We start from the raw sequence: 11,528 nt of genomic DNA, 5'->3' as shown, positions 1-11,528 counted from the left end.
GAGTAGCCCGAGAAGTGGGTGGGGGTGGTCAGCCTGAGCCCAGAGATGGTGTGTGAGTGAGCCCGCTGAGCCCAGAGCTCTCTGGGTGAGCCCACTGTTCCTGCGGTGCTCTGTCACCTTTCAGCACCTTCCTGGGCTTTAGACCGAGCGCCCCAAACTGGTTTCCAGAGCGCGGGATAAAGCCGCACACAGCGCTCAGGGCTGGAGACTGAGCGTGGGGTACGAATCCTGGCAAAAGAGAAGCTGCCCGGAGACCTGGTCATCAACTGCAGGCCGGGAACCCAACCCAGGGCCTGGCAGTACCCAGGGCCGTCCAGGGTGTGGGGCCTGGGCTCCGGGAAGTTAACAAAAGAGCCGGGGGTGGGGGGGTGGGGGGGACGGCGAGAGAGAGAGAGAGAGAGAGAGAGAGAGAGAGAGAGAGAGAGAGAGAGAGAGAGAGAGAGAGAGGCTAGACAAGACCAGCGGGAAGAAGAGGCCGCGACCCCCTTGGCCAAAGCGCTTGAGCCCCAGCCGCAAGGATGGTAAAAGGCAAAGTCAGCAGCTCATCCAACAGTCAAAAAGCTCTCGCTCCCACCCTGAGCGCCCAGAACGCGCAAACGAACGTAGTTGACATGCCGGCTGCCAGTTGGATCACGAAAGTGAGCAGCAATTGGATGTTCGCCTTCTATTTAACGTTTTTATTGATTCTTATGGGTGAATTAAATGTGAACATCGGAATGGAAAGGGATCTGTAGCCTCTCCACGAAGGAAATGAAGCATGAGCCGTGTGATACAGTGGGCTCCTCCGCGAGGGGGCGGGGCCCAGAGACTGCAGCAAGGGGAGGGGGTCTGCAACTCGAAGCCCCCCTCCTCACCCGCGCCCTGTCCCCTTAACAGAGGTGGGGCCTCGGCTTCTGAGAGGCGGTCTTCAGCTTGTGGCTGGTCCTTCCTACCCTCCTAGAATGGCAGGTGTTGGCTGGCTGAGCCCTCCTGTTCTTACTCTTGGAGTTCAGCAACACGGGGAGACCACGTAGGGTCGGGCAGCAAGAGGGCAAGAAGGCAAGGAGGCCTTCAGATGACCGAGGAGACGGGTCCTGGTGGCGAGGCAAGGAGCAAGTCCGCAGCCTTGGAAGATTCTCTCCAAAGGGAGGGTCGAAGTCGGACTCAAAGGGAAGCTCGGGGGCCAGTCTGGGGTAGGACCCTCTCCTCCCAACGGAATCCCCTGCCCAAGGGCTGTGGGAACCCAGAGCTGACTCCCAGAAGCTCCTTATCTGAATCCTGTAATCCCCCACCCCTGCTGCAGCAGAGGCCGCCCCCGGCCTCCCCTGCCCGCTCGGGGGTTCTGCCCCCTGCGGTGCCCATCTCCCTCTTCTGTGGGCAGAGGCCAAGTGGACCAGGCCTCAGAAGGGCCGGCCTCTAGCCCCTACTACCTTCAGATGGGTCCCTTCACCTCTGCAGGTCTCCCCACTTCCCCGGATCACACCTGCTCCCAGGCGGGTGTGAGGAGTGTGTGGGAGACGGCTTGGAATGGGACCCGCTGTGCAAATGTGAGGAATCAGCCAGGTGGGCGCCCCGCAGGCCACACCCCTGGCCCCAGTCCCTATCTGACCCCGCCCCTTTCTCAGCTCTGCACTCCGGTGGTCCCCACGCCCACCTGTTCCCTGGCGGTCTAGGTCCCGCCAGGCATTCCCGACACACCCACTTATGGGATGTGGACGGGCCGCACGCTCTTATGCTGGCACCTTGCCAGCACTGGTGGCACTGGGTATGGAGGGGGCGGGGGGTTACAGGAAGGAGGTTGTTTCTGGATGGCGGCCAGCAGGCAGCTAGACTTGCTGGAGCTGGGAGGCGCTCGTGAGAGCCAGTGCCGGCCCGGAGGGGCAGGGATCCTGCCCTGCTCTTCTGTGCTGCTCCAAGCTGAAGTTTTCCATCCGGCTCTGCTGCACCTGGGCAGAGGGTCTCAACCCCTTCCTCTCTAGACCTGGGGTCTTGGCCTGGTACCACCAGGCAGGACTGGATGGGCCTGGATCCATCCCTCTTATCCTGCTAATTGGCTCAGGGAGCAGGCAGGGATCTCTGGATCTTGGGGCTTGCTTCTGATGATAATCTAAGAGTTTATTGCATATCTGTAATATGGGGGTGCTCCTGCTTCATTAGCTCAGCTGACGCCAGAAGACCTCTCCAGTAACAAAGGGAAGGGCCAACAAGTGGCATGATACTTTTCCGGTGTGGGCAAGGGGCAGGGCCGCCTCTCTCAGGGGCTTGGGGCAGAGAAGGGGCTCTGAGCTCCTCTGGTACAGCCCCACACCAGGCCCAAATCCAGAGAGGGCAAGCAGCTTGCCCAAGATCACACAGCCCCAGGTGGGGCGTGGACCAGAGCTGAGGGCGCCTGCCTCCAATGCAGTGGTTTGTCCCTGAGCCCCACACTGGGTGACAGGGGCTCCCTGTCGTTGTCCAGCTCCAGAATGCTGTCCCGCAAGGCCACGGCCGTCCTGCTGGCAGTGCACGCAGCCGCCATGCTGGCCTCCCAGACGGAAGCCTTTGTTCCCATCTTCACCTACGGCGAAGTCCAGAGGATGCAGGTAAGATATTCCCAGGCTGCCCGCCTCCCCAGTGTGGCCAAGGTGACCCACAAGCCTGCTCAACGACAAGCATCCCTTCAGTAAACCGACATTTAATCAGATATGCCAGAGACACTGAGGTGAGCCTGAAGGACTCCAGATAACCCCAGGCTCCAGCCATCCGCCCAGCCACCTTCGCTCCTTCACCAATACCACAAAGGTGTCAGTGGCTCCCAGGTGACATCTTCTCCTACCCCTGCCCATCCTTCCGGGGGAAGTTTCCAATTAACAAGCCAATAAATATTTGCAGAGCATCTCTGCAGCACAGAGGGCCACCCCGGGTGAGAGGTCAGACACACAAGGAAATCTCAGAACCTCCCATCCTCAAGGAGCTGACTCGGGAGCCAAGGCACCAACATGACAAATTCACTCATGATAGAAACCAAAGCGGGGAGATGTCACAAGACAGGACGTGATTAACTGTCCGGAAGTGATGCTGAGTGTAGGCGCTGAGTTCAGAGGAGCAGAAACACGGTGGGCTGGTGGAGAAGAGGGGAACCTGCCCTGGGGGCCCCGAGAGAGAAGGATGCAGGGACAGGTGGGCACAAACGTTCACAGGTGCCTTTCCAGGGAGTGGCGGCCAAGGCCTCCTTCTCCTTAGAACCCAGAAGACAACAGGGCAGGCTTAGTGGAACCTAGGTGGTGGGGCCTGTGGAAAACTGGCCTGCTGGACCCGCCTCCCTGGGCCTTTTACCTTAGATGTCATGGAGTTCTGAGTACCTTTCCACCTTCGTCTCTCGATCTCTTTTCTTTTTTTTTTTTTTTGGCCGTGCTGCACAGCTTGGTGTTGGAAAAGGAAATGGCAACCCACTCCGGTGTTCTTGCCTGGAGAATCCCAGGGACAGGGGAGCCTGGTGGGCTTCCGTCTATGGGGTCGCACAGAGTCAGGCACGACTGAAGCGACTTAGCTGCAGCAGTCAGCTTGTGGGCTCTTAGTTCCCTGACCAGGGATTGAACCCAGGCCCTCAGCAACGACAGGGCAGAGTCCTAACCACTGGACCCCCAGAGAAAATTCCCTGTTTCTGTTCATATTTTTAATGTGGACCATTTTTAAAGTCTTTATTGAATTTGTCACAACACCCTGTTTTATGTTTTGGTTTGGGGCCACAAGCCATGTGGGATCTTAGCTTCCTGACCAGGGGTCAATCGAACCTGCAGCCCCTGCATTGGAAGGCGAGGTTTAACCCCTGGACCACCAGAGAAGTCCCCACCCGCCCACCCTCCCAGGTTCTTTTTCAGTGAGATGAAGGAATGGGTCTTTTGTGTCCCGTGTGTCTGAGACTGAGGCTCCAACAGGGACCCATACACAAGTCAGTGCTCTGAGGGGTCAACGGCCCTGAGGTGCAGCCTCTGCATCAACACACTCTGTCCAGGGCAGGTTGCCGTGGACACAGAGAACAGCGTCCTTTACAGGGGCCAGGCTGGACCCAGCTCCCCTTCAGGGGAGGAGAAGACACAGTGGGCTGCGAGGAGATGCAGCAGATCCCCTAGACCCACCTCCTCCCACCTACCACCGCGGAAACGACAACCGACCGTCCCAGCGTCACCGCTGCTCCGGGCAGGCCCGGAGCCGAACCCCCAGAACGTCCTCAGAGAAACCAAAGAAACGGGCGGGTCTGACCTTGGTGCCCGGTGCCCGGGGGCCTGGCAAGCAGGATGCCCGGCAAGATGAGAGGCTGGACAGAAAGAGCCAAACTTGGTGCTACACGAACTGGCAAAATGGCAGCGAGAGGGTGCTTGGCATTTACCTGCTCTGTGGTTTCCTCCTCGTAATTGCCAGGCACCGGGATTTTTATGAAGAAGCTGCAGCCTCCTTTCTCCATAATTCATCTCCTTGTCTTGCCTCTTATAAATCACCTCCCAGGGACTCCAGTTTCTGGGCCACCCCATGGCGCCCTCACAGGCTGGGCCGTCTTGCCGTCTTTTCTTTATAGGCTCTTTGCAATGAAAAACACATTTTCATACTTAATATGCAGGAAGGGCAGCCATTATTTTTAGCATCTTAACTTAATTAACAGTAACAACCTGGGTGTGATGCTTGAACTACAAAGGAAGGATTCCTCTTTGGGTTGACTTGGTGGTGGGCAAATCCGAGGACGATGTGAAGTTGTCTGAGATGCCCTGGGAGAGAGGCGCCTGGGAAAGGGGGTTCTTTTGGCCTGTTGGGGGTTGGGGGGGGTCAGGCCCCTTAGCACTCCGAATAGAAACCCCAAAGGGCCACGAGTGGCTGAGAGAAGGTGAGTTTTACACGATTTTGTGCCCGGCCCCTAGGAAAAGGAGAGGTACAAGGGGCAAAAGAAATCCCTGAGTGTACAGCAGAGGTCAGAGGAGGTGGGCCCTGTGGACCCCACGGAGCCCTGGGAAGAAAAACAGGAAGTTATCAAGGTGAGCAGAAGACCCGGGTGGGGGAGTGGGGCACGGGATCGGGAAGGTGTGGGGGAGTGCAGAGAAACCCAACGGGGGGATGGTCCCCCAGGCATCACAGAATGTGCTGCGAACTAGACACTCAGGTGACGAGCTCCATCCTAGAAGGGAGAGACAGACACGAAGGATGAGACAAGAAATCGTTTCAGGCACCAAATAAGGAGGCAGGATAGACAGTGGGGCTGGCGGGGGAGGGGAAGGAAGGCCTCTCCCCCATTCTCTCCCCAGGGAGAGGAGGTGGCATTTGATTTGAAACTTGGAGGGTAAGAAGGGGCCACCCATGCAAACAGCTAGAGCAAGAACATCCCAGAAGAAAGAAGAGCCAGTGCAGAGGCCCCGCTCTGAGGCCCTAGAGGCCCAGGAGGGTCTGAGGCGGGGGGGGGGGGGGGGGGGGGGGGGCAAAGAGGCCAGCAGGGCCTGGGAGGCCCGGCAAGATGCCTAGGAGGCTGCTGAGGATTCCAAGCTGGGATGGGTACCTCTTGCCCCTCTCCTTCCCCCAGAGCCATGAGATCCATTCTGGGTCATCCAGTCCAGCCTCTTCGTTTTAAAGTAAGAAAAGACGGTTCCCATAGCAAGGGGCCAGGCAGCCTGAGTCCACAGAGCCGCCCCTAAGGCTGTCCTCAGGCCTCCTGAACCCATTTCCCGCCCCCAGTGAACTGGGTAGGAGGAGGGGGAGTGGGCCTGGGACTCCTCCACCACGGCTCTCCAGGGTCAGGGGGTCTCCGAGTCTGCCCGCTGGCTTGTGCAGCAAGACCACAGAACCGGGAAGCTCTGGGGCTGCTGGTGAGATCAGCTGGCTCCCCCTGGCTCTGCACCCCCCTGGGTGGATAGCCTCCAGACAGCTCCTCCACCCAAGGGTAGCCTGTGGGTCCCCCCATGGACCCTGGAGCTAGGCCCCCTGGGTGCCCTTCTCCCTCAGCTACTTGGAACCTTGTGTGACCTTGAGCAAGTGACTCAACTGCTGTTTGTTCTCAGTTTCCTCATCTGCCAAATGGGAGCTCTAATAGTCTCTACCTCATAGGATTATTGAGGGGCTTAACAGGACTTAAAAGGACACCTGGCACCTAGTAAGACTCCCACGTGTTAGCTATAATTCAGGGGAAGGGGAAGGGCATTTGCTTCCTCAGACTCCCCACCAGGGGAGGGGAGGTGACCCTCCTCCCTCCTGGCAGGTTTCAGGCTCTGGCCCCAGGTGAGATTGAGGGGAGGGGCCAGAATTCCCAGCAGACCCCTTCCATCCCCCGCCCCAGGATGGAGAGGAGTGGGGGGCCGTGGTCCTCGCAGTCCAGCCCGCCACCTGTAGGCACGCAGGGATTAACGGCTTGCTCTCCCTTCTTGTTAACGCTGCCTTATTTCACAGCTGACTGCTCCTGTGGAAATTGGAATGAGGATGAACTCCAGGCAGCTGGAAAAGTACCAGGCCACCCTGGAAGGGCTGCTGCGCGAGGTGCTGCCACCCTCTCGGAACGGTATGGTGGTACGGGGGTGGGAGGGCACCTCCGGGTTCACCTCCCGCAGCGCAGCCCAGTAGGATTTCGAGGGGCTGTCATTTGTTTTCTGCTTTGCCCTTGAGAACCAGAAGCTGTCTTCTGCAAGCACCCCCACCCCACCCCACCCCACCCCATCTCCGAGCGGAGTCTAATCACCGGGGGTTGGGGGTGCGGCGCGGGAAAGGGGCGGTGGTGTACGTGGAGGCGGGGCTCAGACGGCGGTCGCAGGTGGGGAGCCTCATTCCCCAGCCAACGGCATCTCCAGGCCCCAGACCCCTTCCCCAAACGTCTGCCTGGCAGGGCATTACAAGTGACAAAGACCCCAAGCCTCCTCCTGCAGACATCCATTCCTTCCCTCCCCAGGCGCCCCCGGGGCTGGATGGTGACTTTGAAGGAAACCCTGGGGCAGAGTAGCCACAAAAGCCTGCAATTTCCACCCCACTGCACCCCACCCCACCCTTCATTCTGCCAAGGAAGTCCTCAGCCCCATTTGGCATTGCCTGAGTCAAGGTCAGCCTGAGTCACTGGTACAAAGCTAGGTCTTATCTGACAAACAGCTACTAATTTCTTCTCCTAATCCACAGGAGGAGAGGAGAGGGGGGAGGAAGTGTTGTTTGGGGGCAGGGAGGTTAAATTCCTAGCCCTAGGCAACACAGAAAGCTGGAGGCAGGCCTGGCCAGACCTCCCCTCCTTCCTCAGACCTGCAGACAGATTCACAAGGTAGTTTCATAAACGGATCTGCTGACCCTTCTGAGCTGCAAACCTCCTTTGCTTTTCTCCAGCAGCCCAGTGACAGGCCACTCAGGGGAGAAGGTGGACAGAACTTGGATCCCCCCACCCATAGAGGCCCCAGAAATGTGCGCGGCTCATCCACTGGATTTGGAAGGAAAACACCCTCTCCCAAACAAATCCCCCTCCAGCAAATAAATCATGAAATATACAGAAATTACTCTTTTATTTACTATTTTAATTTACAAAGGTCAGATTCTGGTCGTGCCATAAAGGGGGAAATAACGCTCAGAGAGGGTTTGGCCATAAATGGTGCATATATTAGCAAAGCGTGTGCCTATGATCAAATATTGAGACCCATGGAATAAGATTTGCATGGGCTCTTCTGTTCTACATGAGGAAAGTGAGGCCAGAGAAATAGCATTTTTTGCCCACATGCTGAGCCAGTGGCAGAACAGCACTGGAACTCACGTCTCCTGCATACTGGTCCATTTTCTGTTTACTGACTTGAGGTCTAATGGACCAAAGCGTTTTAAGGCCTCTGCACTCAACCCCTTGCTGGGTAACTTCTAGCCAGCCCTTTAACCTCAATGAGCCTTTTCAAAAGCAAGGTGGTAATATCTGCCTTGAGATCTGGGGGACGGGGACACCAGCAAAAAGCAAATTACTATTATTATTATCACTGTGTGGCTACACGCTCCAGCATCTGCGGCAGAATTACACAGCCAACCCACTTATTTCTGCCTTCTAAACAAAACTGTATGGGAAATTTCACTGTAATTTAATTTTACGTTAATGGATGTTCATTTATTTATAAACTGGGGCCATATAGGAAGCACAGCTCCTTCCATCCATAGGTTACCAGCAATTAAACAGTGCCCACACCGAATTTCCACCCGCTCCAACCACTTTAAGGGCTTAGCCCTGGATTAGTAGTCGAAAGAAGACACGACTCCAGCCCTAAAAAGGACCCTCGTTTGGGGTGCTCTGCACGCTCTCCCCCAGCCTTACAGAGGACCCAGGGCCTGCACTGTGCATGCTCACACAGTGAGCACGTACTGATCAACCCAAGCACAGCTGCGAGATCCCGGGGAACACTGCCAAGACAGCCGCTAAAAAATGGGGAGAGAGGGCTGCAGAAGGGCATGTCGGAGGGTGTGGAGGAAAAGACACAGGAATCTCGTTCTAAAGCGTGGGACTGCAGGAACCGGATCCAGGACCCCTCCTCGCCCTTCTCAGCTCCCTTAAATTCCTCCGCTTGTCAGTAACACACTCCGAGAAGCAGAAAAACAAAAGGCTCGCTTTCTCCTCATCCTGTTTCGCGCCTTCCCCTCGCCCTCTGCTGGGGTCCGCCCCGCCCCGACAGTGAGCCCATCTTGCCCCGTCACCAGCAGGGGGCGCCATTTCTGGGGCCAGCGTCCCCGCACCCTCTGGGGGATTTTCTCGAAGCTCCTGAGGGTTGCACAGCAGTATTGAAATGTATGCCACGGAGGGAAATGAGACTCCTGGGAGATTTCACCCCAGATGGCCTCCATCCCTTTTTTTTTTTTTGCAGCGGGGCATGCGGGATTTAATTTCACCGCCCGGGCTGGAGCCCCGCGCCCCCTGCATTGGGGGCGTGAAGTCTTAACCCCCCACCCTGCGACGGCCAGGGAAGTCCCGGTCTGCATCTTTTTCAGTGGGAATTGCTTCAGCAAGCACAGCACCTGGGAAGCGCAACGGTCCTGTCCGTTCTGCTGGACAGCCCCGCTGGAAGCTCTGCGCCGCTTGTCCCCCAGCCTCCCCCAGCGGCCTGTGCTGTGCTTCCCGGTAATGAGCCAGAATGGGGACTCAGCCACCACCTGCTTCTGTATGCACGGCGCCCTGGCCGCCTCTTTAGAAGTGTCGGCGCCTTTCTTCTTCGGTTTTCCTCCTCCTGCCAGTGTTCGATTTCTCACCATCGGCTGAAATAATTCTTTTTTTTTTTTTTTTTTTTTTAAATAAGCGCCTCCATTTCCAGGAGATCGGACTCAATTGCTTACAGGACAGACACAGTCTTGGAAGGAATTAAAGCTGGATAGAGGGGTAGCTTGGGGAGGTTCTGAGCTGAGCCAAGGACAAAAGGATCATGTTTTCACAAAACAGAAGTAAAGAGAGACACACTCCTGGTTAAAGCCAGAGGATGCCTTGAGCAGGACCTAGCAGCATCAGACAGGGGACGTGCCCAGAGGAACTAGGAGGGCAAAGATGGCCCTTCTGCCCACATCCTGGTGAGGCTTATCCAGCAAAACCTGCAAGATACCTGGCAATTACAGAGAGTTACAGATTACCCGTTTTCATCTGAAATGGACTTTTACACTTAGGACCACGGGTAATTCATAGGGCGACCTGAGCCTAGATTCACAAGACAGAGATGATGAGGCATTTTCTCAGTAACCACATCGGTATGATTTTATAATTACTGCACTATGTGGATCTGCCACGAAATTGAATAGTTAAAAGCAAAGAGTAATTGCTTGATATCTGTACTCTATAATTTAGTATAATCTAATCATGGACAAAGCCCAAAAGAAAATGTTCTGAAAGCATTACATTTTTCTTCATACACAATTCATTATTGACATCGGAGAATGTATTTCATGCTGCTAAAGGAACTCTAACTCACAGATATCAAAGTGTAAAAGTGGCCAGAAGAGTGAGAGTTTTGTTTAATTTTCAGCTGATGTTGAAAAGCAGTTGACATAATTGCTCACTAATCCCTTTCTGACACGTCTCTGACTCTATTTGCCCCTTCGTTGACCTAGGTTAGGATACTGAGATAAGGTAGCAAGGTGTTGGACGGACCAGGGGCCATCCCAGTCCAAATCTGAGCCAAAAATCACACCCACATCCTCTGTTTCCAGCTGTACTCTCCCAGGGGCCCCACCCCAGTATGACGCCACCCATGCTGTGGTCCAGAGGAAGCCCAGAATAGCCAAGAGGGATCAAGGGCAAGTCCGTGGTCCCAGTGCATCTTTAAGGACCTGATAAATGTGTGTAGGGCTTTTTGCAGAAGGAGAAGGAGAAAGGAACCCACTAAAAGATTTATGGCTGTTATTAGTACAAGGCTCTGCCAAGGCAGAGAGAGGTCAGCGGAACGGCAAGCAGTGTGGCAGCCCCCCGGGAATTCAGAGCATCCTCAGAGCGGCCCCTCATCTCCACTAAATGTGTGGATGTGGTTACAAAGTAGATTTAGACATTGGAGCTTGTTTTCCCACTTTTGCCTTTAATAAATCAGGAAGACGGACCACAGCCTGAGCTGCTCGAGCTGCTCGCCTTATTTAAAAAAACCCACAACAAAGTGATGAGAAAGGAGGGCACGCAGGACAGCCCTTGACTTTGCAGTATTGCCCTGTTCTTGGAAATGTGTGTTCCCATACAGGCCCAGCAGCAGAACCGGAGAGACACAGAAAGTCGGATCCGAGAAGGCCTGGAGGGGCCTCAAGTGCGGCTCGAGACACGACCGGGGCAGTGGTGCCCAAGGAGCACTGAGACCAAGGGACGCAAGCAGGGGGACGGCCACTGGGAGGAAAGCAGACCAGACTGACTTCACTGAGGCCGGTACAGCGTGTTGAGGGTGGAGAACGTTGATGGAGGACCCTGAAGGGTTATCAGTCGAGGGAGGGGGCCGACTGGAGTGGGGAGTTCAGGAGGAGAACGCAGGGGCCCAAGACCTGGAGGAACATTGACTCTTAAGGTTTTTTTCTTCTCTTTTCACGAGGTTTTTTTTTCCTGATTGAATTTTTTATTCAGATTCTGAGGCTTCTTCTTGGGGGTGGGAGGGAGGGAAGCATGATCAGCAAATATGCTGTCAGTGGTAGCACATGACCCCAAAGTCCTGCTAGACCCAGGGGGGCAGAGGTGGGCCAGTGTGGGGTGGGAGGGGGGACCTGCTGCAAACATGCTGGGTTCTAGGCTGGAGGGAAGACAGGGCTGGGGTGGGGCTGGAGGAGGGCTGTGGGCCACTTGGCCCTGGGTGTATGCAGCAGCAGCCAGGACCCCGAACACAAGGACGGATGACAGAGCCCATACTGGGGACCACCCCTGGGGACAGCTCCATTTCAGTATCTTTTTAAATCTCCCCAAGATCCACTGTGTGGAAATAGACCGTAACTCTGCAAAACGCTGTAACGTTAAGTTTGTTTAAGCATCAGTTTCAAGCCCTCTTAGAATACAGAGGGCCAGTATTGATGCTGAAAGGCTCATTCTTTACATATTGAACTGCACAGCTGCAAGGAGAGGCACAAATGTTACCAACTCATTTGTC

At 55.6% G+C, this 11,528-nt stretch overlaps 1 protein-coding gene across 1 annotated transcript; it reads left to right on the top strand.

Annotated features, from left to right (window-relative positions):
- Positions 1 to 2,444: 2,444 nt before the first annotated feature.
- MLN (motilin) lies at positions 2,445 to 6,558 on the top strand. The gene is made up of 3 exons (XM_019985960.2): positions 2,445 to 2,561; positions 4,872 to 4,985; positions 6,385 to 6,558. The coding sequence occupies exons 1-3, from the start codon at positions 2,445 to 2,447 to the stop codon at positions 6,553 to 6,555; spliced, it is 402 nt and encodes a 133-aa protein (XP_019841519.2). The 3' UTR covers positions 6,556 to 6,558.
- The last annotated feature ends 4,970 nt before the right edge of the window (positions 6,559 to 11,528 follow it).

This window comes from Bos indicus, chromosome 23, assembly GCF_029378745.1.
Source record: "Bos indicus isolate NIAB-ARS_2022 breed Sahiwal x Tharparkar chromosome 23, NIAB-ARS_B.indTharparkar_mat_pri_1.0, whole genome shotgun sequence".
NCBI lineage: Eukaryota > Metazoa > Chordata > Mammalia > Artiodactyla > Bovidae > Bos > Bos indicus.
This window is presented reverse-complemented; position numbering and strand designations above follow the sequence as displayed.

Coding starts and splice junctions, on each gene's coding strand:
- MLN (XM_019985960.2), top strand. CDS start 2,445: ATGCTGTCCCGCAAGGCCACGGCCGTCCTGCTGGCAGTGCACGCAGCC. Junction 2,562..4,871: donor GCGAAGTCCAGAGGATGCAG/GTAAGATATTCC, acceptor CCCGGCCCCTAG/GAAAAGGAGAGGTACAAGGG. Junction 4,986..6,384: donor AAAAACAGGAAGTTATCAAG/GTGAGCAGAAGA, acceptor CTTATTTCACAG/CTGACTGCTCCTGTGGAAAT.